The 26,465-nt window shown below is 39.3% G+C and overlaps 1 protein-coding gene across 14 annotated transcripts in view; it reads right to left on the minus strand.

Annotated features, from left to right (window-relative positions):
• The window catches only part of SYNE1 (spectrin repeat containing nuclear envelope protein 1), a 536,476-nt gene that overhangs the window by 436,518 nt on the left and 73,493 nt on the right, over nt 1-26,465 (minus strand). For all 14 annotated transcript variants that reach the window (XM_077149294.1, XM_077149293.1, XM_077149295.1 and 11 more), the window contains exon 3: nt 9,565-9,626. In XM_077149294.1, coding sequence (XP_077005409.1) covers nt 9,565-9,626 — 62 coding nt within the window. The remainder of the gene's footprint in view (nt 1-9,564; nt 9,627-26,465) is intronic.

The following is a 26,465-nucleotide window of genomic DNA, read 5'->3' on the forward strand; positions in this document are numbered from 1 at the left end:
TATCTCTTCAAGTCTTTTGTCTTTGTCTCTTTTTTTTTTTTTTTTTTGCATGGGCAAGCACTGGGAATTGAACCTGGGTCTCCAGCATGGCAAGTAAGAACTCTGCCTGCTGAGCCACTGTAGTCCTCCCTTCTGTCCATTTTTAATTGAGTTGTTTGTCTTTTTATTGTTCACTTGTAGGATTTTTAAAATAGATTATAGCTATTAAACTCTTATTGTATAAGTGATTTCCAAATATTTTCTCTCATTGAGTAGATTGTCTTTTTACTTTTGTGACAAAGTCATTTGAGGCACAAAAGTTTTTGACTTTGAGGAAGTCTCATTTATCCATTTTTCTTTCATTGCTTGTGCTTTAGGTGTAAAGTCCAAGAAATCATTGCCTAACATAAGATCCTGAAGATGCTTCCCTACATTTTCTTCTAGGAGTTTTATTGTCCTAGTTCTTATATTTAGGTCTTTGATCCTTTTTGTGTTAATTTTCGCATATCGTGTGAGTTAGGGGTCCTCTTTCATTCTTTGGCATATAGGCATCCAATTCTCCCAGCACTGTTTTTTTAAAAAGACTATTATTTCCCAATTGAGTGGACTTGGCAGTCTGTGAAAACTTTTTATTCTAAATATGGCTTTGGGTCTGCTGAGTGACTGAAAACCCACTGTTGTCTACGGAGGTATCTGTGCATTGCTTTCTGGTGATCAGGACCTGAGAACCAATATATAAGAAGTTGTTTCCAAAAAGACTTAGTGAGAATCTGGATATGACATATGCTTTGTGGAGTTCAGCTGACTAAGGATGTATGTGTATGTATATGTATTGTCCATGTCCAAAAGTGCTAAAGTGATTGAAGCCAAGCACTCCAGAATATAGCAGCTTTAGGAGAAGGAAAATTCACATGATATCTTGGTCCAGAGGCCAAAGCAAAGATATGTAACTGGCCTTGTTTCTGGTATGTTTGAGATCTTATCATTCTCAGAATCCCCAGGAGTAAGTGAGTATACCATAATGGGGAAGGGAGTCTGTTATTCCATTTCAGTTTGTATGTGTAATTGTGGCCTTAATGAGACTTTGAAGCTTAGGTCATGAGGGTTGTGTCTATTTTTATAGTGATAGGATAGAATACAAATGGAGATAGAGATGGAAATGGGTATAAAGGTATGGAGAGATTGAGATAGAGGAGAGACAGAGATGGTACAGGGATACGAGACAGGGTAGGAAAATGAAAAGAAATGAAGCTAGAAAAGGAAACGCAAATAAAGATGAAGGTGAGCAAAGGATAGGAAAAAAGAAAGACAGAAGCAGACATAAATATGGACTTAACAGCTATCCTGAAATTCTTTCCATTGCCAAAGCAAGGTAAGAAGTCAGATTTAATTTGTATAATGTTTGGAAATAAAAGTAAGTTAGAGAGGGAAAATGTACTCCCATGGATTTTTAGTTTGGGAATATGTTTGGAAAGATACTAGAATGTTGCTATAGATAAGTTCAAGATAACAGGTATAGATATCGCTCTTCATTTCTGTTTTCAAGATGACCCAAGAGAGAAGAAATTTACAAACACAGAGAAGAATAAAAAAGAACAACAACAACAACAAAAAACATGTAAGTATGCTATAATAGGGTAGTATGGAGGTAATGATTTTCTAGGATTTTCAAAATGACATCGTTCAGAGAACTGTAGCCCTCATCAAGATGGTGGAGCGAGATGCTCCAGGGCTCCAACCCCCAGAGAAGCTTTGAACAACCAGCAAGAACTGGTAGAAAGATCTTTCTCAGAGCCCCAGAAAACAGCCAAGGATTGCGGTAACAGGACAAGCATCAAATCAAGGAAAAGGCAACCAAAATAAGAGGAACATGTAGTGTCCTAGCTTGTCTCTCCTCCCTCCTCTCATAGGCTTGTGAGGAGACAGCTCATGCTCCTAGTATTGGAACCTGGTCACGGGTTCAAAAGGAGCAGAGTAACCCTTATGCACATACTAGGAGCATGTATGTCTGAGCTACCCTGTCTCTGGAGAACTTAGGGACTGAACCAGGACGTCTCTTGCAAGCTCAATATCCCTAAACCTCCCTTGAATGTAGAAGAGAGGTCAAACTACTCTCCTACAGAATTCTGTAAGAGAGAAGTCAAGTCATGGCTGCTTGGGGTAAGGACTACTGGTTATGGGACATACAGTGCAGTGGCCAAGACCATAAGGAAACTTTCTCATGGAAGACAGGATGTTCATCTTCATATAAATTGAGGGATTTCTAGGCCAAACATGCCCAAGATTAAGACACATACACAGAAAAGACGGAGGACCTTATGCTTTGGTCTCAAGCTATTCTCTAAACTCAGCGTATAAATAAGTTCTGAAGGAGAACACTTGCATAAGTCAGTTTGCAAAACCTGGGGAAGGTGTTATTATTTGCTTTCTTTCCTGTTTCTTTCTTTTTTCTTTTCTTTTTTTTTTTAGCTCCCTTCATTCAAGGAAAGCTCTGTCACAACATGAGCCAGATACAAGCTTAAGGAGCAGATGCCTCAGAGTCTAAATTTGAGTAATAACATATTAAAATATCAAAATGTCCAAGTTTCAACATAAAATTATGAAACATATGAAGAAACAGGAAGCAATGGTTCAAGCAAAGGAGAAGATTAAAACATTAGAAACAACCAATGAGGAGGACCACACCTGGGATTAACAAAGATGTTTCTTAAATAGTCCTAAATATAATAAAGAGCTAAAGGAAAACATGGAGAAGGAACTAAAGGAAATGGGGAAAATGGTGGATGAACACAAAGAAGATACTGATAGAGAGATGGAAACTGGGAAAAGGAACCAAATAGAGCTGAAGACCACAGTAACACAAATTTAAATTCCCTAGAGGTGCTCAACAGCAGATTGGAACAGAAAGAATCCATGAACTTGAAGAAAAGACAATTAAAATCATCCAGTCTGAGCAGCAGAAAGAAGAAAAAATGAAGAAAAGTGAACAGAGATGGAAGAACACGTGGGATACCATCAAGCAAAACCAGTATATGCATTGTGGGAGTCCCAGAAGAAGAGCAAGAGACAGAAAAAATATTCAAAAATATAGCTGCAAACTTACTGAATTTAATGAATACACACATTCAAGACACTCAACAAATGCTAAACAAATAAACCCACACTGCAAGATATTATAACCGAACTATCAAATGCCAAGGATCAAGAGAGAATTCTGAAAGCCCCAAGAAAAAAGTAATGAATCACGTACAAAGGAGCTTCAATCATATTAACTGTTCATTTCTCTTGAGAAACCATGGAGGTAAGAAGGCAGTGAGATGACATACATAAAGCACTGAAAGCAGAAAAAAATTGCCAATTTGTATATCTGACAAAATGCCTTTCAAAGCTGTGAACGAGGTGAACACATTCATTCTCAGATAAACAAAAGCTGAGGTTGTGAGTTCATCACCACTAGACCAGTACTACAATAGAAGCTAAGGGGAGTTCTGTAGGTTGAAAGAAAAGGACAATAGACAAAAGATAAAGGCTGCATGATGAAATAAAGGTCTTTAGTGAGGGTAATGGCATGAGTAAATATAAATGGCACTATTGTTGTATTTTTTTGTTTAAAGCTCCACTTTTTACTTCTCAGAGGATTTGAAAAGAAAAAGCAGAAAATGTAATGATAAATCAGTGTTTGAGGACTCATGATGTATATACTCGTGACAAGAACTTCTTAAAGGTGGAGAGATGGAAGTGTATAAGAGCATAATTTGTATATACTGTTTAAATTAATTTGGTATCAAAGCAAACAGGATTGTTACAGATTTAGTGTTAAATGTAAGCCCCATAGTAATTGCAAAGAAAATATTAGAGAATGTGCAAATTTATGGAGACAGAAATTAGAGAGCAAGTTCCCAAGGGTAGGGGGAATAGGGAATTAATGCATAATGGGTATAGAGTTTCTGTTTGGGGAGATGAGAAAATTTTAGTAATGGATAGTGATAAGTGTATCACAGCACTGTGAATATGATTAATCCCATGGAATGGTAGGCTTGAGAGCAGCTGAGATGGGATTGTTTATGTTGTATATATGTTCCCTCAAAGAAACAAAAGAAGGAAGGAATGGAGGGTGGAAGGGAGAAAGGGCCACTAAAGAGACAATGACAATTAAATACAGTACAAGATGCTGAATGGGATCTAATAAGGGAGAAGAAAAGGCTCAAGGGGACAGTATTAGGACATAAGAAACAATTGGAATATAGAATGTAAGCCCTATATTAATGTTAAATTTATTGAAGTTGGTAACTACACTTAAAGTGGTTACATAAGTGAATATCCTTGCTCTTAGGAATTGAACATGGCAGTATTAAGTGCACAGAAGCATGGACGTATAGAATTTACACTCAAGTGTTCAGGAAATAGGTTGATAAGCAGAAAGATAAACAGAACAGAAAGAAATTGGTGGAAGTGGGGGGATTAGGGGTCTGCTAAGTATTATGTACCCCAGAAAAGCCTTGTTTTAATCCTGATCCAATCTTGAGGGGGCAGGCCATTTCTTTTAATCCTGATTCAATACTGTAGGTTAAAATCTTTTGATTAAGTTGTCTCCACGGAGATGTGACAAGCCCAATTGTGGGTGTAATCTTTGTTTAGATGGAAATGTGGCTCACCCATACCAGGTGGGTCTTGATCAGTTTACTGGAATCCTTTAAAGGAAGAAACATTTTGGAAAGAGTCAGAGCTGATAGAAATGACAGATACCTCAGAGCCAACAGAGAGAGCAGATGTAGAAGCAACTTGGAGGACAGTTGCTTCAGAGAACAAAGACACAGATGTCTGGAGATGCTTGGAGCCCAGCAGACATTGCCATGAGCTGTTAAGCAGCCAGAACCTGGAGAGAGCCAAGGGAAGTCAAGATTGAAAGCCAGCCCTGGAGAAGCAAAATGAGGAACCCCCACAGGAACAGAGGCTGAAAGCAACAGAGCCCAGGACAAGGGACCAGCAGATGCCAGCCACATGCCTACCCAGCTGACAGACGTGTTTCTGACTAAGTGGCCTTTCTTAAATTAACATATGTTTCCCTGGACACCTTAGTTTAGATATTTCTATAGACTTAGAGCTGTAAACTTATAATTTATTAAATTCTCATTTTTAAAAGTTGTTCCAGTTCTGATACATCGCATTCCAGAAGCTTACAAACCAAAGTACTTAGCATAGTGCCTGAAATTAATCACTAACACTCCTTTTACCATTATGATGGTTTTACTATTCAAACAAAAATAACACAAGACAAAGACCTTTTGTTGTTGTTTTTTGATTAAGCACCTCTATGGTATTCAGAACTGTGTTTACAGCCATTAGGATTTACGAAGAAATTCCAAATATTAGCAAATGCCTTAAAATTTTTTTTACAATGTCATTGGGAAGGTGAGATATGAGATAAATAATAACTTAAGACATGCTAGACTTCTCCATCTATTCGACATATTCTGGAAAAGTGCTCAGATTTTGGGTTCTAGAGTAGTAAAGGCAGGAAAGCCAGGGAAGGAAGGGGACAGAGCTGGAGGACGAGTGCAGGGAAATGGCTAACAATGTTGGAGCACTGCTTGCAGACAGGACCTCAGTTATCGTTGTGATCAGAGATGACTTCATGAGTGAGATGGGCTTGTACTATACATTTAAGGCAGGGCTCAGATATCCAGGCATGGAATAGCAGAAGTGGTATGACTCCAGCCTGGAAAAGAGACCGGAAAAGGATGCACAGTGATAAAACCTACTGCCAACATCTACCATAACCAGCTAGCACATGATTATGTAAAGTAAGCTGAAACTACTTTTTTAAAGCAGACTTGAAAATAAGCTCTTGGCACATATGCCCTGCACAGAGGCCCTTCATACCTCCAATGGCCTTGCATACATTCTGATCTTCCATTCTTTGTAAATATTCAGTAAAAATCTCTTCGATACATATATCCCAAGAATTCTACTTAAGAAACCGTCACAAAAAGAGCCAACCTCATTAAAAAAAAAAAAAAAGAAATATCAGAAAAATTAAAGACAGCTCATTTTCACCAATCAGATTGTGAACTACTTTAAAAAGTGCTTTAATGGTACAAGGAAATGGGAATTCGCATGAGTGAATGCCATATAATTTATATAAAATTATAAATGTTTATGTCTGTTGACTACCTACTTTTAATCAACTATCCTAGGAAGAAAAAAAATCACACATGTATAAACACATATACATAAGAAATCTCACTGTAATAATTTACACAATATTAAAAACTGAAAACCATCTGAATGATATCAATAGGCAATGCATTAACTTATGGGATATAAATATAACAGAATGTTATGCAGCCTGTAAAATAATCATGTAGGTTTGTACCTATTGCCATGGAAAGATATACTGGGTGAATTATAGTCTTACAGAACAGTAACTATCATATAAAGCTATTTAGCTGAAATTGTATGTGTATTGGTCTGGGTCTAGAAAATAATGGTCAACTTGGTGGTAATGGTGATTTACAGAATGTGTATCATACGTTACCTTCTTTAACTTTGCAAAAGATTTATTATTAATACCATTTACAATTAGAATGCAACTTTTGAGGGGTCCAGCTCCAGACCAAAATTTCTGTGAATTGTCCATCCAATTGCAGGCAATTACAAAGGCTTTACTTTGTAATTAAAGGAGACAGCTGCCTTACCCATACAGACTTGGTACCCATCACAGTCTATGAAGGAAGCTGCAGTCAAGGACTCATGTCCCCTTTGCTGGTCATGCTCTTACCCATTTCTGCATCCCTAACCCAAGGCCCTAACCCAGGTAACTCAGCTGACACCTCTTTATTAGGGGGAGGAGGGGTAAACCTTGAAGACACTTGTTCCACTCTGACTCAGCACCCTGTATTTTTCTACTCCTAGTCTCCTCCTACCCTCCTCTCAGTCCCTGGGTCCATAAAACTGCAGGAGCCTTTTGTTGGGACTCACTCAGCAGTAAGACCCCACATATGCACTGATCTGACCCTCACTTGGTGGCGGCGTTTCATGGGAGAAAATACAACAGGGGGAGCTGGTGCTTTTCTTCAGGTTAGCCTCTTGCTTATACTATTGTAGTAAGTGATTAAAGGCTTGACTGTTATTTTCATTTTGGCTTTGATTATCTTAATTGGCTACTCCAATGTAGCTTAGCTCAGTTCTCTCTCATCTCAGGGCTTGACAACTGATTTAGTTTCCTGCCTGCTGAAACAAATGCCATATAATGAGTTGGCTTACATTAGGTACATGGTGGCTTATGATTTCAGAGGTTAGAAGGCTTGATCCTTCTAGGGTCAGTATCTTCTGGTTAGCCAGCAATCTTGAGAGTTCTGTGGTTTTTCCATCATGTCACTGTTTATAGTACAACCACATGTACACTGTACATAGTTTGATTAGAATTTATTTTATATTGGCATTTATGTTCAAATGTTACTTCTCCTTTCTCTTCAGGATCCCATCAACTTCCAGTTTCTGGTTGCACCCATAGCTTCTCTCTCTATGGCCCTCTCTATAAGGCCACTGGTCACAGGCTTAAGACTCATCCTGATTCAGTTGGACCACAACTAAACTGAAGTAACCGCATCCACTACAGGAACGGATTAAGATTAAGAAAACGTTTTTCTGGGGTACATAATTATAAGCCACCACAACAACCTTTTTACAAAAAAATAAAATCTTCCCCATTTCACGGCAATTCTGACTTCTAAGCAGTGACTGCTTAGCACCAACCACCACTGAAGAAAATGGCCTCCCAGGTCATTGAGCCTCTCATATCTACTGCCATTTTACAGGGCAGATTCTGGGCACAGCCACAGGGACAGAGAACTAAGTTCTCTGATCCTCTCTCATTAGACGGCTTTTGGAAAGAAGTTAGAGATGAGAAAATCCCAGTTTATTCTGCATCTTGACAGACCGTTCTACACTTCTTTGCTGGATTGTGAGCTTCTTGATGCTTGGGGAAGCGTCCAACTAATTTTGTTCCTGCTCCAAAGACAAGCACAGATACCTAATATGCTGGTTTGAAAAGATTATGTACCCTAGAAAATCCGTGTTTTAATCCTGATCCATCTTGTGGAGGCAGCCATTTCTTTTAATTCCTATTCAGCACTGTAGGTTTAGGTTGGAAACTTAATTAGATTATCTCCATGGAGATGTGACATGCCCAATTATGGGTATGACCCTTTGATTAGAGGAACTTGTGACTCCACGCATTCCAGTTGGGTCCTGATTAGTTTACTGGAATCCTTTAAAAGAGGAAACAGTTTGGAGGGAACAGGAGAGCCATGAGAACCATGAGAGTCCGCAGCCAGAGACCTTCGGAGATGAAGAAGGAAAACATCCCCAGGGGAGCTTTGTAAACAAGAAGCCTGGAGAGAAAGCCAGCAGATGTCACCATGTTCACCATGTGCCTTTCCAGCTGAGCAAGAAACCCTGAACTTCATCGGCCTTTCTTGAGTGAAGGTAACCTCTTGTTGGTGCTTTAATTGGGACATTTTCACAGCCTCAGAACTGTAAACCTGCAACTTAATAAATCCCCCCTTTTAAAATACATTGCATTCTGGCAGCCAGCAAACTAGAACACCTAGTAAGTAGTTAATTTTTTTAATGTGGAGGAAATAAATTGTCATGATTTGTTTGCCTCTGAACTATAAAAGAGGCTTTGGAGAAGTACCAGATCAAAAACTGCTCAAAGTTTTATTATATACTACGTTTTAGTAAGTATGTCTTTATTACATACTATTTTACATCTTAACTTAAATATTAATTACACATGGAATACCATACACTCAAATTTATTATTTGTTACAAACTATAGTTTTCTTACATCGTATTTTATTATATCAGTGCTTTTACATACTACAGAAACTTCTCTCAGCCAATAGAGCTTTTGAGTTCAGACAATTCTCCTATAGTCAGTGTGCATTTTAACAAATGTGATGCTTCTTGATTTGCATTTTTTCTGTCAGATTAATTTTATCATAATGTAGTTAGATTAGAATAAATTAGCATTTATGTTTAAAGACATTACAACGTGTTCACACACAGGCATCTGATACACCCTAAAGTCAGTCTGGATATGATCAGTTTTTCTAGCACCCCACCTCTGAAGCAACATTTCTATGCATTAAATAAAGTTTCATTTATCAAAGCACTGAAAAGGTGAGCACAGCACTATCACAACCTCCCCAAATTTAATTCTTTGCTCAGGGGAGAACCTTCATTGCTTCTTTCAGTTCCAAATAGAAACAAGCAAATCCAGAACAAATTCTCCTTTTGATAAGACACACACATCAGTATAAAAGAAATCATCAGATGAAATATTTCATCAAGAGTCATAGAACTAACCAGAGTAATTGCTCTTGACTTTAGCTATCAGTTCATTTCTTTCCAGAGGCATGATAGGAAACACCAAACTGAGGTGACAGTTAACCAATAGCATTGCCAATATCATTGATTAGTGATAGTAGCAGGGACAGTATCCCTTTTGTGGTGCTCAGTTAATGATTCACTAGCTCAAAAGTACATGAACATATAACTTTGGGTACTTTCCTTTACCTTGGCCAGATGAGAGTTGATCCATTTTGTGAAAGTGCGTTTTTGTACGATCTCTTGCTCATCTAGAAGAAAAAAATCTGGTTAGATGACACAATATGCTCTGAAGCTCTATCTTTAAAAAAAACCATAGCTATTCAACTCTAGAAACAGTCAAAATATTACTTTATCTTCTGATTCCTGTTGCTGGTTATCGTCTTGAAAGAAGAGGCAGCATGCTCCAAATATGTTAATTAATTAGATCACTCCTTTGAAGATAACTGGCAAATGTTTTAGAATTTGCAATATGCTGGCTCTATGTTTACCTTCATTCATTTATGAAAAGGTCACAGATCAATTATACCACAACAAAGCTGTTATTTAAAAAGGTCACTGAGGGTGCACTGGTAGTTCAGTGGTAGAATTTTCACCTGGCATATGGGAGACCTGGGTTTGATTCCTGGCCCATGCACCATGAACAAAATTCCTTATGATATACATTTCACATATCTGCCTCTGTGTGTGCAACTATAGATATAGAAATACATCCATGTAGGGAGACACCTAAAAAAAGTCACCAAGACCAACTAAGTGCCAAGTCTTGTGTTCCGTGCAAAGAGAAGCAGAGAGATGAGAGATGAGTGTTCTGCCGTGGAAGTGCTGGAGGTAAAGAGACACGTCAGAGCAGATGTACACAGTGGATTACAGGGTAAAGGAATGAGGCAGAGTTGTGTACCCAAGCTGTTATAGGAACCACCCTGACAAGGAATGTGGCCAACAGACCTTAGGTGACCTCCAATGATCCTCATCTCCTGGTGTCCCCACTTTTGTGCAATTCCCTCCCCTTGAGTGTGAGCACAACCACTAGAACATGGCAAAAGTAATATATGTCACTCTCAAGGCAATGTCATTTTATGTCAAACTCGACCTTAGCAGCCTGGAGTAGACTGCTTCTACTGGTCTTGCAGAAGCAAGCAGCTGTGTTTGCAATTGCCCATGGAGAGGACCACATGGTAGGGAACTGTGGGTGGCCCCTAGGAGCTGAGGGTGGCCTCTAGTTATCAGTCTGTAAGTAGCTGGGCCCCTCCATTATACAGCTGCAAGTAAATGGATTCTGCCAACATCTCACTGAGTTTGGAAGCAGATTCCTCCCTGGTTAAGCCTCCATGTGAGAACTTAGCTCACCGACAGTTTGGACTGCAGTCAAGTGACACCCAGAGCAGCACACTAAACTGTGCTCAGACTCTTGACCCATGGAAACCATGAGATAACAAATGTGTTGTTTGAAGATGCTAAGTTTGGGTAATTTGTTATGCAGCAAGAGAAAAATAATATAGGAAGAAAAAGAGGTAGAGTCCAGGAATGCGTTAAGCAGCAGTATAAAGTGATGAACCAGATAGAGTGGGTCAGTTCAAAACATTTGAAAGAAAAAGATAATTCTATTCATTCATCTAACAACTTTCGGGTGTCAACTGTCTGTAAAACACTAGACTAGACGTCTGGGGAACAGAAGAACATGATATACTTTCAGTTCATCATCCTTCAAGGGATGATGCTCCAATCTACATCTCTAGACCTGAGCTCTCCTCGGCTTCAGCTCTGATTTGGCTGCCTCAGGAGGACAGTCACTCTGTTCCCAATGCCTAGAAATACATTAAAAAAAATACTGCTGAATGAAGGAATGAAGAAAATAGATAGTGAAACCTCAACAATTTGGAGAAATCCTAGAAATATCCACAAAATTTCCAGAATGTGATAATTTTTAAAGTCCCCTAAGAATGCTCTTTTATTTTAATTTCCAAGTACATGCCCAAAACACACCAATATAATAAGTAACACATCCTATGTATCAGATGCTATTCTAAATATATCTATATACTCAATTCTTATTTATATATACAGTAAACACACACACACACATAATTCTTGTTTTAATTCTTGTATGAACCTGGAAGCAGGAATTATTATTATGCCCATTTTACAGATAAAAAAATCAAGGGACTAAAGTTTTTTTATCGAGGTCATCCAGGGGGCAGAGCCAAGTTTTATTTTCTAGATGTCAACTTCCTGTACCAGTATACTGCTTATCTGGAGTAGGATAAAAATTCTGCATTAATCTATCAACTATTAATCATTTCAAAATGACAAAATCACGATTAAATCAATAGGAATTTGACCTTAACAATCTTTAGGTTCTAAAGTCATGCAGCAACAGAACTATTTTAAATGATCAAGCTAGGTTTGACAAAATATGGTACTTATAATAGATAAAATCCAGTTCTAAATCTGAAATAGGCAAAAGATACATTGTGAGTGTGTGCACACTTTTTACACGCAATTTGACATTATATACTATTTTATAAAGATTATAAGATGTCAGTGTTTAAAAATGTTAGGATAAATTGACATAATGCATTAGCGTATGGTGTCATATATTTACTATATAACCCACTGATAATAGCACTTCCTGATTTAAAATTGTTATATTTTTAAATGTTAAAACATGCATTCACCTTTTATGAAACAGGACTGCTATTGTAACTATTCCATCTAATGGAAAAAAAATCTGAGTTTATGTTTAGAATTTAGCTAAAAGGTCTTTTTTTAAAAAGCAGAATATATGAAGTTTATAGCATTGTTACAAATCTAAATATCAGCTTCTCTACATGTTTCCTTTTATATTATGCTGCAAAACAGATTTTATTGGATTCTAAAAATCTACTCTTTATATCATCAGACATAACCAGTTCAAGTCTAAGTTAAAATTTTGTTATTTTATTTACTATTGACCCAGAAGAAAAAAAAAATCCTAAAACTTAATCACCTCAGCAAATCCTCATTTTGGTGCAAAAAGATGAACAATTTACTCAAGGATTTAGCAATTAAATCTAATAGCAAGAGCATAAAATATTTAAATCATGGAAGCAATCTGAAACATGCAAAGAATATGTAACAACTTACATAAAAAAAGCAATTAAGAAAAATAGCACTTTATTGTAATGTTGGTGAGGAACTGAGCTAATTCCAAAGATATAAGTTTATAAGAGTCTCTGTGTACAAAGTTATTGCATTTATGGGAACATTTATTTAAATGTATTTAATAATTAACAATCTTATCAATATTTTTTCTGTCTTCATTTTTTTGAAACAACATGATATGCTTTTGCCAAGTATTCACATAACTGCATGCTCAATATTTCTACCTAAATAGTAAAAACATTCATTCATTTGAACATTTTACTGAACATTTTTGTTAGGTGTGAAAACAGTAAGTTTGCCTCTATCCCACAGGAAAATCCAGTCCTCCAGTTCTACGAATCAAAAGAACAAGTTGTTGGTTGATCCCATCTCAGTTTTATTTCCTAATTTTAAGACCACCGGGTCTTACGACAGAAATTACTCTCAATTTTACTTCCACCAATATTACCTACTTCACGACCCATCATCTTCTGGGTGGGTGCCCGTTCACCTCCACCACTAGAGCCGAGGTTCTAGAAGAGATGGCATGGACCACGTCTTCCTTGCTCACTGTCATATGGTAGATGCTTTATCTATAAGGGTTTGGACAAGTTTGCTAAGGAGATGCTGGGGTAAATACGCAGTCTTTGCTCTGCAGGAACTGGCAGTCTATGGAAGAGACAGGTATATAGTAGCAACACGTGTCAACTAGTTTGGTGTCGGAACATATAAAATGGTAAGGGAACCTAAACAAGTAATTAATTAATTATTCGATAATAATTATATAGAATAATTCTATATAATTAGTCTATTATGTAAAATAATAGCTATTATATTAACAATAATTCTAATAATTATTACTATAGAATAATAATAATCCTATAATAATTATTCTATTATATAATAATAGAGCAAGCAATTGTTCTATAAGGTAAGGGAACAGGCTGAAAGGCCTAGAGAAGCTAAAGAAAGGGGCCATCAAGTCTTACATTAAAGGATAAGTGGAAATTTACAGGTAGAGAACTTTCTAGGAAAAAGAGGCAGAAAGGAAACAAAAGCAAAAACATGGTGTGATATATTAAAGTGACAGTGCAAATCTATTATGGCTGAATTATAAAGTGGAGAGGAGTTAAGAGAATGGAAAATAGACAGGACTCAGATTATTAAAGTCTTTATATAACATACTAAGCATGTCCATCATATGGTCAATGGGGAGCCATTGATGGTTTTGGAGAGGGCAAGGACATAATTAGACCTGAGACACAGAAATATGTATTCTGATGGCAATCAGAGGATCACTGAGGGTAGGGAGGACATTGGGAACTTACTATCAAAGACACACCAGAAGCGATGAAGTGAGTTCTAGGGCAGTACCAACAGGAAAGGGATGCATAAAATTGCTACAGGGGAACAACTGGAAGTAGAGAGGAAAAAAAAAAGCAAATAGGGAGGAGCAAAGGGTGTTTTTTTGATTGCTTAATCTTGATCAACTGGTTAATGGTCCCACTAACCAAGAAAGATAAGAGAAAAGAAGCAGGCTTGACAGGGAAGATTAAGAGAATTCAGACCCACTGCCAATGTGTAGCAAAACATCCACATGTCATGCAGGACAAGGCAGAGGAGAGGTGAGCTTGAAAAGCCAGCTTATGAGGTGAGCATCCCACAGAAAGGAACTTGTAACGGGCTCAGGTTTAACACCAGCTTTGGGTATGGGTGAATATTACTGGGCAGAGGCTGGTTCAAGCTCTCCTCCATTCCTATATTTTGACTTTTAATTCTTTCCTAAAAGCCACAATGTGAAAAATTAGTGAGGGAAACTTTCTTGGTCCTTCACCCTTGAGGCTTCCATCACTGGTTCTATTTCAAGAGCAGATGGCCTTTATGGGGTTCAAGCGTTGTTCAGTGGTTGAATTGTCACCCGCCATGGGGGAGACCCAGGTTCAATTCCATGTCCATGCACTTCCCCAAGAACAAACAAGCAAACAAAAATTCAACAAATGGGGCTGCCATAATGGGATACTCACATGGAAAAAGAATGAAATGTGACCCTGTCATACAGCATACACACACACACACACACACACACACACACACACACACACACACAAAGCACATGGTCCTATAGACCTCAGTTGTTGGAGGCTGCTGAACCTAGAGGTATTTCTCTACAGAATGGCTGGGTAATATTCTGAGAAATAACCCTCAACTTCAAAGTAATGTCCCTCTGTAGAGATGAGTGAAACCGAAAAGAATTGGCTCTGACATTCAATTCCTGTATTTCTTTGCCCATATTTAGACAGTCTTGGTGTCTTGCCATTTAGGGACAAGATCATGACACATGGCAAATGTAGAATGAGGCCCAACTTGTCAAAGGTGATTAAACTGAACCATGAAGAAACTCTCACGCTCTACTACAGTCAGCATTGTCCTAGTAGCAGTGACTTGCTGATGTCAACCTTTGTGGTTTATCCCAAGTGACTTGCATGAACCCTGGATGCATTTTCACTTACCCTATCATCTTACACACAGTTATGTAAAACTGTGACACAGAATCCTCTGATCACTTGCTTTGAAATAGCAATAATAAATTCAGAAATTAAAATATGTGCCATTATCCGTTTTACAGATGGTATTTTTTTTAATGTTAACAGTAACTGAAATTAATATTTCATTCATTTAGTAAGTTATTCTATGAACTTCCATATCATTCTTATTTCTGAGGAATTCAACACTTTATACATGAGTATTCACATAAGGATGTGTAATGCATATTAGATCAGAATCATGAAAATAAGTGAATTCTTTGGTATATCCATCCTTAATCTATATCTATCTATTTTTTAAAAAGCAAGGAGGACTGTTTAAATAAATATATGTAAATCTGAAATGGTTATTTCTGACACAATATTAGAGTACTAGATTTTGCCTAATTGATAATAATTTGCAATTGGTTGTGATGAACTTTTTGTGTTTTGCAGATTATCATTACACTCATAGGTGCTTTTAATGATGACTATGGCTTAATAAAAGGCTTGCAGATTTCAATTACTGAAAATATAAATGCTAATTTAAACCACATATTTAAAATCACATTGTTCTTAACTGAATCTAATAAAGTTAATTTTTAAAATCCTTTTTGATGCAGATGGACTCACTTTAGTGAAAAAATTGGGATGAAATTTAAAAATAAAAAAGGCAGATTCATTTACGGACACAACCCCAAGTTTGTGTCTACATAGGAAAAACGAACAGTTAAAATTCCATAAGGTGACAATGCAATTACTATTAAGTAACAGCCAAAATCAGATTGCCTAAATTAAATGATTCATTTTGGGATTAAAATTAACTCAATTGTAGATCTACAATTGCTAAAATCACACTAACTTGGTTAAGCGTGATCTGCTGGTTCGAAAGGATTATATACCCTAGAAAAACCATGTTTTAATCCTGATCAAATCTTGTGGGAGCAACCATTTCTTTTAATCCCTACTCAATAATGCAAGTTGGAATATTTTGATTAAATAATCTACATGGAGATGTGACACACCCAACTGCAGGTATTACCTTTTTGATTAGATGGAGAGGTGACTCCACCCATTCCAGGTGGGTCATAATTAATTCATTGGAATCCCAAAAAAAAAAAAAAAAAAAAGCATCTTTGTAAAAAAAGGCAAGAGAACCATGAGACAGGAGAGCCACAAGAATCTCAAGAGCCTGCAGCCAGAGACCTTTGGAGATGAAGAAGGAAAATGTCCCCGGGAGAGCTTCATGAAACAGGAAGCCTGGAGAGAAAGGCAGCAGATGTAGCCATGTTCACCATGTGTCTTTCCAGTTGAGAGACAAACCCTAAACATCATCAGCCTTCTTGAACCAAGGTATTTTTCCCTGGATGCCTTAGATTGTACATTTTTATAGCCTTGCTTTCATTCGAACATTTTCACAGCCTTAGAATTGTAAACTAGCAACTTCATAAATTCCCCTTTTTAAAAGCCGTTCCATTTCTGATATATCGCATTCCAGCAGCTAGCAAACTAGAACACATGGGTAGGAGCTAAGATTCACTGAATACTTCAAAACAATGATATGCATCGTTCACAGGTATTTATAGCTACACACTGTTTAAAATGTTTAGTTAAATGTAAAAATATGTACTTAAATATGTATATAAAAATTGACAGGACTAGGTTACGGCAGATTGCAAACTGTCTACAGATCCCTCCCTTCCTAATAAGCACACCCTGTGCCATGTGGCTGTCGGCCACGCCATCAGGAAGTAGAGTGCCTTTCTTGATGGGAAACATCCCTTGAATCTGAGTTGGCCTAGAAACTTGCTTTGACCAATAATGTGGCTGAAATGTTTTATACATTTGAGGCCAGACCTTGTGGCTCCACTTTGACTCTCTAGGAATTCTGCCCTGAGGCCAATGCATAAGGAAGCTGGTCTGGCACACTAGAGGGTGAGACATCAGACTGGCCTCTGATCCTGTAGTGAATGCAGCCTTGCCAGTGAACCCAGGAACAGCCAGCAGAAGAAACATGCAGCCCGTGCACAGAAACATGAGGAATCATAAACAACTGTGGTTTTAAGGCACTAAGATAAGGCAGTAGTTTGTTACCCAGCAAAGGCTAACTGGAACAAAACTGCTACCAGGAGTATACGAAAATCCAACACACATGGCGCTGATTTGGGGAATAAGTGGAGATGGAGGCTAGAGGAAGCAAAGACAGCATTAGTGGGAGCTGAAGGACAGTGAATAAGTAGCTATCGGAAAATGGAGGAAGAGCTGCATGTATTCAGTATATTATGTATTTTGTCACCTACAGTACCTTGAACTTGTGCATCTGACTAGGGAGATTCTCCACAGAATGCTGAAAGTGTCCACTGGCCTCTATTACCTGTATATTATAAAGTACTAGAAGGGAGAGATAAGGATTGAAGAAAGAAATGTTTAGTTTGCAAGTAGACTTTAAGGGAAGCATGGAAGGCCTAGGATGTGATGGATGAGGAAACTGTTTTTCATCCCCAGCCTCTCCAGGTATCAGGTCTGCAAAATAAGAAATAGCTTCAGGATAAAGATAAATCAAGGTTGTGGCTGTAAGATTCTTCATTAACAACTCAGAAAAGTTTAAACTGGCACCTAGTTGACCTTCTAGACTAGGTAAATGGGCTTCCAAGAATCTTAGGGGTATTTCCCACAGCAGCCTTACATACGGATGAAAGTCTATCTCAAGAGGAATCATGGATGTGGCTTTGAGGGTCAGAATGAACTCCAAACAGATTTTTAAGAAACCCACAACTTTGTAAATTATTGAACACACCATCAGCTTGCACTAAATGGACAGAGGACTGTGGAACTACTACTGCATAGGGCTCGGAAGAAGGCAAACAAAACCATCAGCTGCAAACTTGAGCCAATTCCTAGCAACAAAGTATGAAACATCCTTTGTCTCTGGACCAGAGGAACTGGAGACAGGGGCTGTGGTAATTAGATTCAGTTGTCAACCTGGCCAGGTGAAGGCACCTAGTTCTGTTGCTGTGGACATGAGCCAATGGTATATGAACCTCATCTGTTGCTTATTACATCTGCAGTCAGCTAGGAGATGTTCCTGCTGCAATGAATGATGTTTGACTTAATTGGCTGGTGCTTAAATGAGAGAGCTCAACGTAGCACAGCTCAAGCAGCTCAGCATACCTCATCTCAGCACTCACAGATCAGCCCAGGTCTTTGGAGATGCAGAAAGGAATCACCCCAGGGAAAGTTGTTGGAACCCAGAGGCCTGGAGAGAAGGCCAGCTGAGAACATCCTTGCCTTCCCACATAAGAAAGAACCTCAGTGGAAAGGTGGCTGCCTTTCCTCTGAAGAACTAACAAAATAAATCCCCTTTTATTAAAAGCCAATCCTTCTCTGGTGTGTTGCATTCTGGCAGCTAGCAAACTAGAACATGGGCCTACCTAGATTTCAGAATCATTTCAGACTAGTGAGTCCTCTTTTCCTTCTTTGCTTTTTAAATAGAAGCACCTACTACAATTAGCCCACCTCTGTCTCATCGTTGAGTTGAATGCATGGGTTGCAGATAACGTCCCCTTTTATTATACAGGTCTGTGGATGGAAAAGATTGACATCCAGGGAGCCTCATCTGTATCTGGAACAGATGCAGATTGCATGATACAGAACTTGGAGCTCAGTGCCATAATTGGATGAAACTTTTGATGTCTCTAGAGGGGATGGGTGTATTTTGCATGTAGAAATTATATAAAACAGTGATCAGAGGACAGATTGCATCCACAAAATCCTCCAGTCTCAAGATCCATACCCCTTTGCAATGTGACTTTGTCCTTCCTCCCATCAAGGGGTGGAATTGATTTCCCCTCCCCTTGAACCTGAAGTGTTATTGTATTTGCTTTGATCAATAATTTATGTGACTTCTGATTCTATCCTACAGCTCCGGCTTTTGACGTCTAGAAACATAATCCTAAAACCACCATGTAAGGAAGCCATCTAGCCTATCAGATGTTCCAGCTGACAGCTGGAACCAATTTCCAGACACGTAAATGAGGTCACCTTGGGACTTCCTAGCTCAGCCAGCCCTCCAAATGAACACAGCCATATGCAGGTCCAGGTGTTGCCAGCAATGGAATTAACCAGCCAACCCAAAGATACTGAGAAATGGTGAACTGCAAATGTTTTAAGCCATCACGTTTTGGAGTAGTTTATAACACAACAAAGTCTAGCTGAAAAAAATGTATTTATTTGCTGTGTGTGTTTGTGTGTGTAATCCTCCACCTTTCCCTCCTCCTCCTCCTGTACTCTGTCTACCAAGGCAGAAAGATTCTAGGCTGGCTTGGTATGGTACATGTTCTGGGGCTTTGATGTTCTGATCAGGATGAGAGAGAGAGAGAAGAACATAGCAAGGAATAAGAACCTTCAAAGTTAGTCTGCAGAATTTCCAGCGTGGATTGATAGGGAAAGAAGTAGAAGGAGAGGAAATGAATACTTAAGGACTGGGCAGGAAGAGAAAGATGAATGTATTAGTTTCCTTGACTGCTCAAGCAAATACCATGCCACGTATAAGGTGAAACAACAGGGAATTTATTGGCTCACGTTTTGAAGTTAGGAAAATCCAAATTAGGGCAAGATCAAGGCCGTGCTTTCTGCCTTAAGACTGTGGCATTCTGGGGCTGGCTGCTGTCACTCAATTCTTCCTTAGCTTGTCATGTGGTAAGATTCATGGTCACGTCTCCTGGTCTCTCCCTTCTCTTTCGACTTGCATTGAATTTCAGCTTCTTGCTTCCTGGGTGGCTTTTTCTCGGTCTGCATTTCATTCTCTTATAAAGGACTCCAGTAATGGGATTAAGTCCCTCCTGATTGAGCTGGGCCACACCTTAGCCGAAGTAGCATCATTAAAAGATCCTAATTGCCATGGATTCACACCCGTGGGCATGGATTAGGTTTAAGAATGCATTTTTCCGAGGTACAGATAGCTTCAAACCATCACAATGAGTAAGGAGAATTGTTAGGGAGTCTTGCCTATGATGAACACTGTAATCATTGCTCCAATTTTTTTTCAATAGAATGCCAAGAAAGGATCATATTGTTTTCAAGATGTTTGGAATTGGGGTTGCATTTCTTTCGGATTTGGAACCAGTGACTAGATCCCAAAAGCCTGGGTTCATTAAAGTTACATTTGCAAAATTGAGTAAAATGTCACTTTAAATGTAAGACCAGGAAAGGAGAAAAATACATTCATCACAGTTTCTAGTTCAGAATTTCTCAACCTTGACACTATTGACATTTTGGACTTGATTCTGGGATGAAGGTGGAGAGGGGGCAGGATCATAGCTGTCCTGTGTGCTGTAGGATGTTTAGCAGCAACCCCAACCTGTACTCACAACCCCAAGTTGTGACAATCACAAGACTCCATCTGTTCTAGTTTGAAAACTGCCAGAATGCAATATACCAGAAAAGGAATGGCTTTTTAAAAGGGAATTTATTAAGTTGCAAGTTTACAGTTCTGAAAGCTGTGAAAATGTCCAAATTAAGGCCCCAACAAGGGGTTACCTTTACTCAAGAAAGGCTGATGCCATCCAGAATACCTCTGTCAGCTGAGAAGGCACGTGGCTGGTATCTGCTGCGATCTCTGGCTTCTGGACACCTCTCTCAGCTGGGAAGTCAAGTGGGGACATCTGCTAGCTTTCTCTCCTCATTGCATAAGGCTGCCCTAGGGGCGTTTTCCTTCTGCATCTCCAAAGCTCTCTGGCTGTGTGGGCTCATCAGCACTGAAGCTTTTTCCAAAATGGTTTCCTCTTAAAGAGCTCCAGTAAGCAACCCCACCTTGAATGGGTCTCCATGGAAGCAATAACAAAGATCCCGCCCAGCAATATTGAATGAGGATTAAAGAACATAGCTTTCCTGGGGTCCACAACTGTTTCAAATTGGCACAGAATGTATAGCAAATGTGGCAAAATGTTAAGACTGGTGGAAATGAGTATCTGGGTGGCAGTATGTTGACATTCTCTGTATGGGTTTTGTTTTATTTTTACAATTTTCTCTGTGGGTTTGAAATTATTTCAAAATAAAAAGTTAAAGGTAAAAAAATGGGCAAAGGATCTGAGGTGGTCTGAAACTCTATGTACCCCAGAAAAACATGTTCTTAAGGTCAATCCATTCTTGGGGATGTAAACCTATTTGTAAGTAGGATGTTTTGATGAGGCTACTTCAGTCAAGGTGTGACCCACCTCATTAAGAATGGGCCTTAATCCTATCAGTGGAGCCCTAGAAAGAGAATGAAATTCAGACAGAGAAAGATAGAGAGAAAAAGCCTGGCAGTAAAACCCAGAAGAGAAGGGAAAGACCGACAGAAACCGTCATGTGCCTTTCCATTTAGAAAGGAGTCAAGGATTGCAGGCAGTCAGTCTCCAAAACCATGACACAATAAATTCTTGTTATAGCAGCCTGGCAAACTAAGACATGCACCATAACACATTTCTAAAAGCCAAATGATTCTGAATTTGAAAACAAAGCTGGGACTCTTAAGAGGGTTGCATAAGGTTGTGTGTGCAGTATGGTTGCACGATGAGAAAGATGTGTTCTGCAAGAAGTAAAACCAGATAAGGAGAAAAAGTAACAGTAAATACGATGAAAGTGAAGATCACAGAATCCATTATGGTGATTCACAGCTGTGGCTTCCTTCAATACTTTAAGTTCTAAACAAAGACACTATTTTCGAATAGTTTCAGCAGAACATTTATTGTTGTTTTTTATTCTGGTATTTTTTACTTCCTCTATTTGTGGATTTACATTTTGCTAAAAAAAAAAAAAACAATGACATAGTGAAGTAATGAAAATGCCATATATCTGCATGGCATTTGAACTCACACATGCTTTCATGAACATTTCTCATCAGATTCTCACAGGTAGCCTGGATGAGCAGACAGCAGAGGAATCGTTAGCCGGAGTGTAAACAAAAAGGGAACTGGAGCAGAGTGGAGGTTAAGAAATAAGATAGAAATCCAGAAATTGGGATGAAGGCAGAGAGTCACAGCACCACAACTGGAATTTAAGTAGTCCTATTCCGAAGCAATCCTAATTTTTACCAGATTCATCCAAATTGTCTGTTTTCACTGATTTAATAAATTCCATCGTGGGACTCCTCTGTGCCAGCAATCCCATTCTTAGCTCTACCACCTGCAGACTTGGGGCGGGGGGAGAGGGAGGGTAGGAGGTGGAGGCTGGTCCTTACAGCCCTGCAGGGAGGGCTAGAATTTAAAAGCCATCCCCTACAGCCCAGTTTCCGGACATGCAGAGAGAGGTGAAGAACAGACAGAGACATGAAATATGAGTGCATAAAAACAACGCAGCTCTGAGGGTAAAGGCAATGTGAACGTGGAAAAAACGAAAGACCAGCCCCACTATTTGCTAGGATGGAAGCTAAGAGGAAAACGCTGCTTCTAAATCTAATAGTTTCCCTAAGAATCACGTATAAAGGCATGTTTGAAGGAAGAGTGAGGCCAGCTGCTCCTCTGAGGAAGCACATTTCCAATCTCAGTCTACAGAAGCCTTTAAAAGTGCTTCAACCCCTACTGTAAAAAGTCATCTTGGTTTTGTAAGAAAGCTCCCACAACTCTGAAATCTTTCCTTTTATGTGCTCTTAGCAATACCAGCACAGCAGAAGGAGAATATTGAAAAATACTCTCATAGATACAACCATTTTAAGATTAAACTGTATTACAATGTTAATGCTTTAATGAATCAAAATAAAGTATTTATTTTGGGTAAGGGTAGGAATGGAAGAGGGGTTGATTAAAGTGTTCATATCTTGTCCAGATTAAAATATATATATATTCTCTCAGTTGAATGACATCCCCAGATTGTAGGTTCAAAAACTTTTGTTTTTTTCATTAATTACTGTCCTTTGCCTTAACCAGGTTCAGGATTACAATTCCCCATTTCAAGATTTTATACTCAATATCCTGCTAATATTATTTGTTGTTCTGTTCCTGTGATCAAAAATTATCTTTTCTCTCTCTTTGTATTATTTATATCAGTATCTAAGCACGAGCACAACAATTTTACACAAATTCACTTACATCTTATCCTTTAAGAAGCTGTTAAGAGGCCTTCAATCATAGCACTGAAATTCATAAATGTGAAATGGGGATGAAAGAGTAAAAAAAAAAAACAAGTAAACTTGAAAAACAATGTCAAATAGAAACATTTGAAGAGCAGATGCTGAAAATTCCAAACTCAAGCAAATTCAACCTCCAGCATCATCACTCAACCCCTGGGAAAACTTGCTTTCAGGGTGATTCCCACACCGACCACCAGATGGGGCTGTAGCTCACACTGCTTCAGGAAGGGTGCGATTCCAGCCACCTTCCTCGCAAAAGGAAAATCCCTGGGCAGCCTGTGGCTGGTGAGTGCCACACCTGGAATCTCCAGGGCATCTTCCCAACCTCACAGTTTCAAGCTCATTTGTATGGTCATATATTAGTTTATTTGTAATAGTGACAATAAACATCATCTGTTTAGAGTTTAGCATGTGCCATAAATGTTAAGTAGATTCACTACACACATTCTCTAATTTAAACTCTGCAACAACCCTACAAGGAAATGGGTTTTTTGTGTATGTTTTTCCAGCATATAAAGGAAACTGGGTGTCTTGGTTTGCCAGGGCTGCTGAAGCAAGTATTACAGACTAGTTGGCTAAAACGACAGGAATTTATCGTTTCATGATTTTGGGGGCCAGAAGCCCAAAATCAAGGCGTCGGCAGGACGCTGCTTTCTCTGAAGACCACAAGACTCCCATGCTGACTCGCAAGCAATCCACGGCTGGGTCTCTGCCCCCGCCACACAGCCATCTCTCTCCCTGTCTCCATCTGGGTCCAAATATCCTCTGCTTTATAAGGACTTATTATATTGGACGACAGCCCACCCTGATTCAGTTTGCTGTCACCTTAACCTGTTCAAGAATTCTATTTCCAAATGAGTTCACACCCACAGGATGGGGCTTTAGAACCCGGGCATGTCTTTGTGGGGGACACGAACCCACCCCTAACACTGGGGCTCAGAACCTGAAACCCCTTGCCTAAGGTGACGCAGGCGCCGAGTGGGGTGGCGGAGCTCAGGTGACCACTTCACTCGACTCTCAAGTCCACGCCCATGGGGTTCCCAGAAAACTTTCACAAACCTCATCTCATCTTGACAAAGCCCAGACACGGATGTTTTAGTTTCCTAGGTCGAACAAGTGAATGCCATGAAATGGGTCGGGTTAAGCCACAGGAATTTATCAGCCCACGGTTTTGAGGCTGGGCAGGTGTCCACATCACTGCGTCATGAAGGCAGTGCTTTCTCCCCAAAGACGATGGAGTTCTGGGGCTATGACCTGTGATCCTTGGTCCTTAGTTACTCTGTCACATAGCGTGCACATGATGGCCTCTCCTGGCTTCTCCACTTGCTCCCAGGTTTCCGTGATTTCAGCCTTTGACTTCCTGTGGATTTCTTTTCTTTTCTTTTCTTTTTTTTTTTTTCTGTCGGGATTCCATTCCACTTATCCACACTCCAATAATAGGATTAAGACCCATCTTGAATGAGGTGGGCCCCACCTTAGCTGAAGTAACTCAACAAAAGGTCCTACCTACAGTGAATTCACACCCACTGGAATGGACTAAATTTCAGAACATGTTCTTCTGGGATACATATAGCTTTAAACCACCACAACAGGCAACACAGATACTATCCTCAACTTACATGAGGCCACCAACTTTCAGCAAGTATCAAATCTAGAACAAAGTCCTTCTGTCCTTCTGACCCCTCGTAACTCTGTTCCATGCTAGAAACTTTTCAGCTAAGGTCCTAGTCAAAGACAGAGCACCTCCAAGCGAGGCCATGTGTGTTTGTCACTTCCCAAGTGACAAACTGTATGGACTTTGCTCTCCAAGGACCCCTTGACCTCCCACCTTTACTCCCCCAAACTTTTCCATCCCTCATTCTCAGCCTACCTCGTCCTGCCCAGTACCCTCGACAGAAGCGGCAAAACAGTACCTTACTAGATGCTCAGGAAAGTCAGCTCACATACAAATCCATTGAATAACTTCCTTCCCACATCCATATATTTGCACCTGCCTTGTTGTTTGTGAGCCCTCGGCAGGCAACACTCTGTAAGGGAAGGAGGGGGCAGGGGCAGGGATGGGGGCAACAGAACTGAAGGGGGGAGTCTGGGCTGCATCCACAGCATGCACTTTGTCAACTATAATGTCAGCTACTAGGTTCTGGAAATTGGGCTCTCCCAAATAACAGTGAGAAAAGCAGCTCCCATTTATCAGGAGTTATCTTAGACATATACATATTACATACACCGTCTAATTTAGTTCCCCCAAAGTCCTTTGAGTTATGTTCGAGGATTAGGTGAGGAAGCTAGGGCTGAGAGTCATGGTAATTTGTCAATCTAGTAAACAGGAGGTCAAGATTTGATCCCATTTCTTTTTAACACCAGAGCCAAAACCTTAACCCCCATGATACGCCCCCTTCTCCAGTGACTTTGAAATGAACAAAGTTGCCAAGGCTCCCTTTTGCATTTTTCTGAGGACTGGATCACAGTCAAAGGACAAACAGGACAGTGCAAAGAGAAGGAAGGGGCCACACTTTTCATGAGACGGCCAATTGCATGGAGTTCTCCAAATCATCTCGGACAATTAGGCTTTTCTCCCACTTAAAGGATTTATTATTCATTCATCTGTTTCCTCAGAGAAACTGCCCAACCAAGTCCGGTCCTGCCCATCTGCCTAATAAGCCTGTCTCACAACTATGCATAAGGTTTTTTTCTTTCACTAAGCAATGTTCTAAGAAAAGATTTTAATTGAAATGGTTTGGGGTGAGAGACCAGTCTTGCAGAGACCCACCACTCTTTAAACCAGCTGCTTTGCAACTCACATGACAGATTTGAGTTTTTCTCTTGAGACATCTAGAGAATAGGCAGTCTAGGCTTCCTCATATGCACAGATCAAAAGTGAGATAAGTAGGCCATGCACTGAGAAACTTGGGAAGAGGCAAGAAGCAAAATCAAGACTCTCCCAGTGTTAAAAGACACTCCATTGTACTTGTGGATATGGCTGCTTTAATAACATCTTTAGGAAAGTGGGGGAGGTATCCTGTTCACACTCCTCATCTCCTCCCAACCCTGTCTCAGTATTTCAAATGAGTATACATTTAAGTAGGTACACTATTTCGACTGAATTATTTCATGGAAACTCAGCACAATCAAAGCCATAATGATATGGATATAAAAAATGAAAACACATGGTGTTTGATAAACATATATAAAAATATAAGAGCTTGGTCTAAGCACCAGAGTCCAAATTTCAACCAGCCATAAGAATGCACGGTGCATTTTATATAAGACTTTAGAAATCTCGAGAGCCCGTACCAAGAGCAATCTTGTTATCAGAAGAAAATTGTTACTAACAGACT

Source organism: Tamandua tetradactyla, chromosome 2 (genome assembly GCF_023851605.1).
Source record: "Tamandua tetradactyla isolate mTamTet1 chromosome 2, mTamTet1.pri, whole genome shotgun sequence".
NCBI classification, from domain to species: Eukaryota; Metazoa; Chordata; class Mammalia; order Pilosa; family Myrmecophagidae; genus Tamandua; species Tamandua tetradactyla.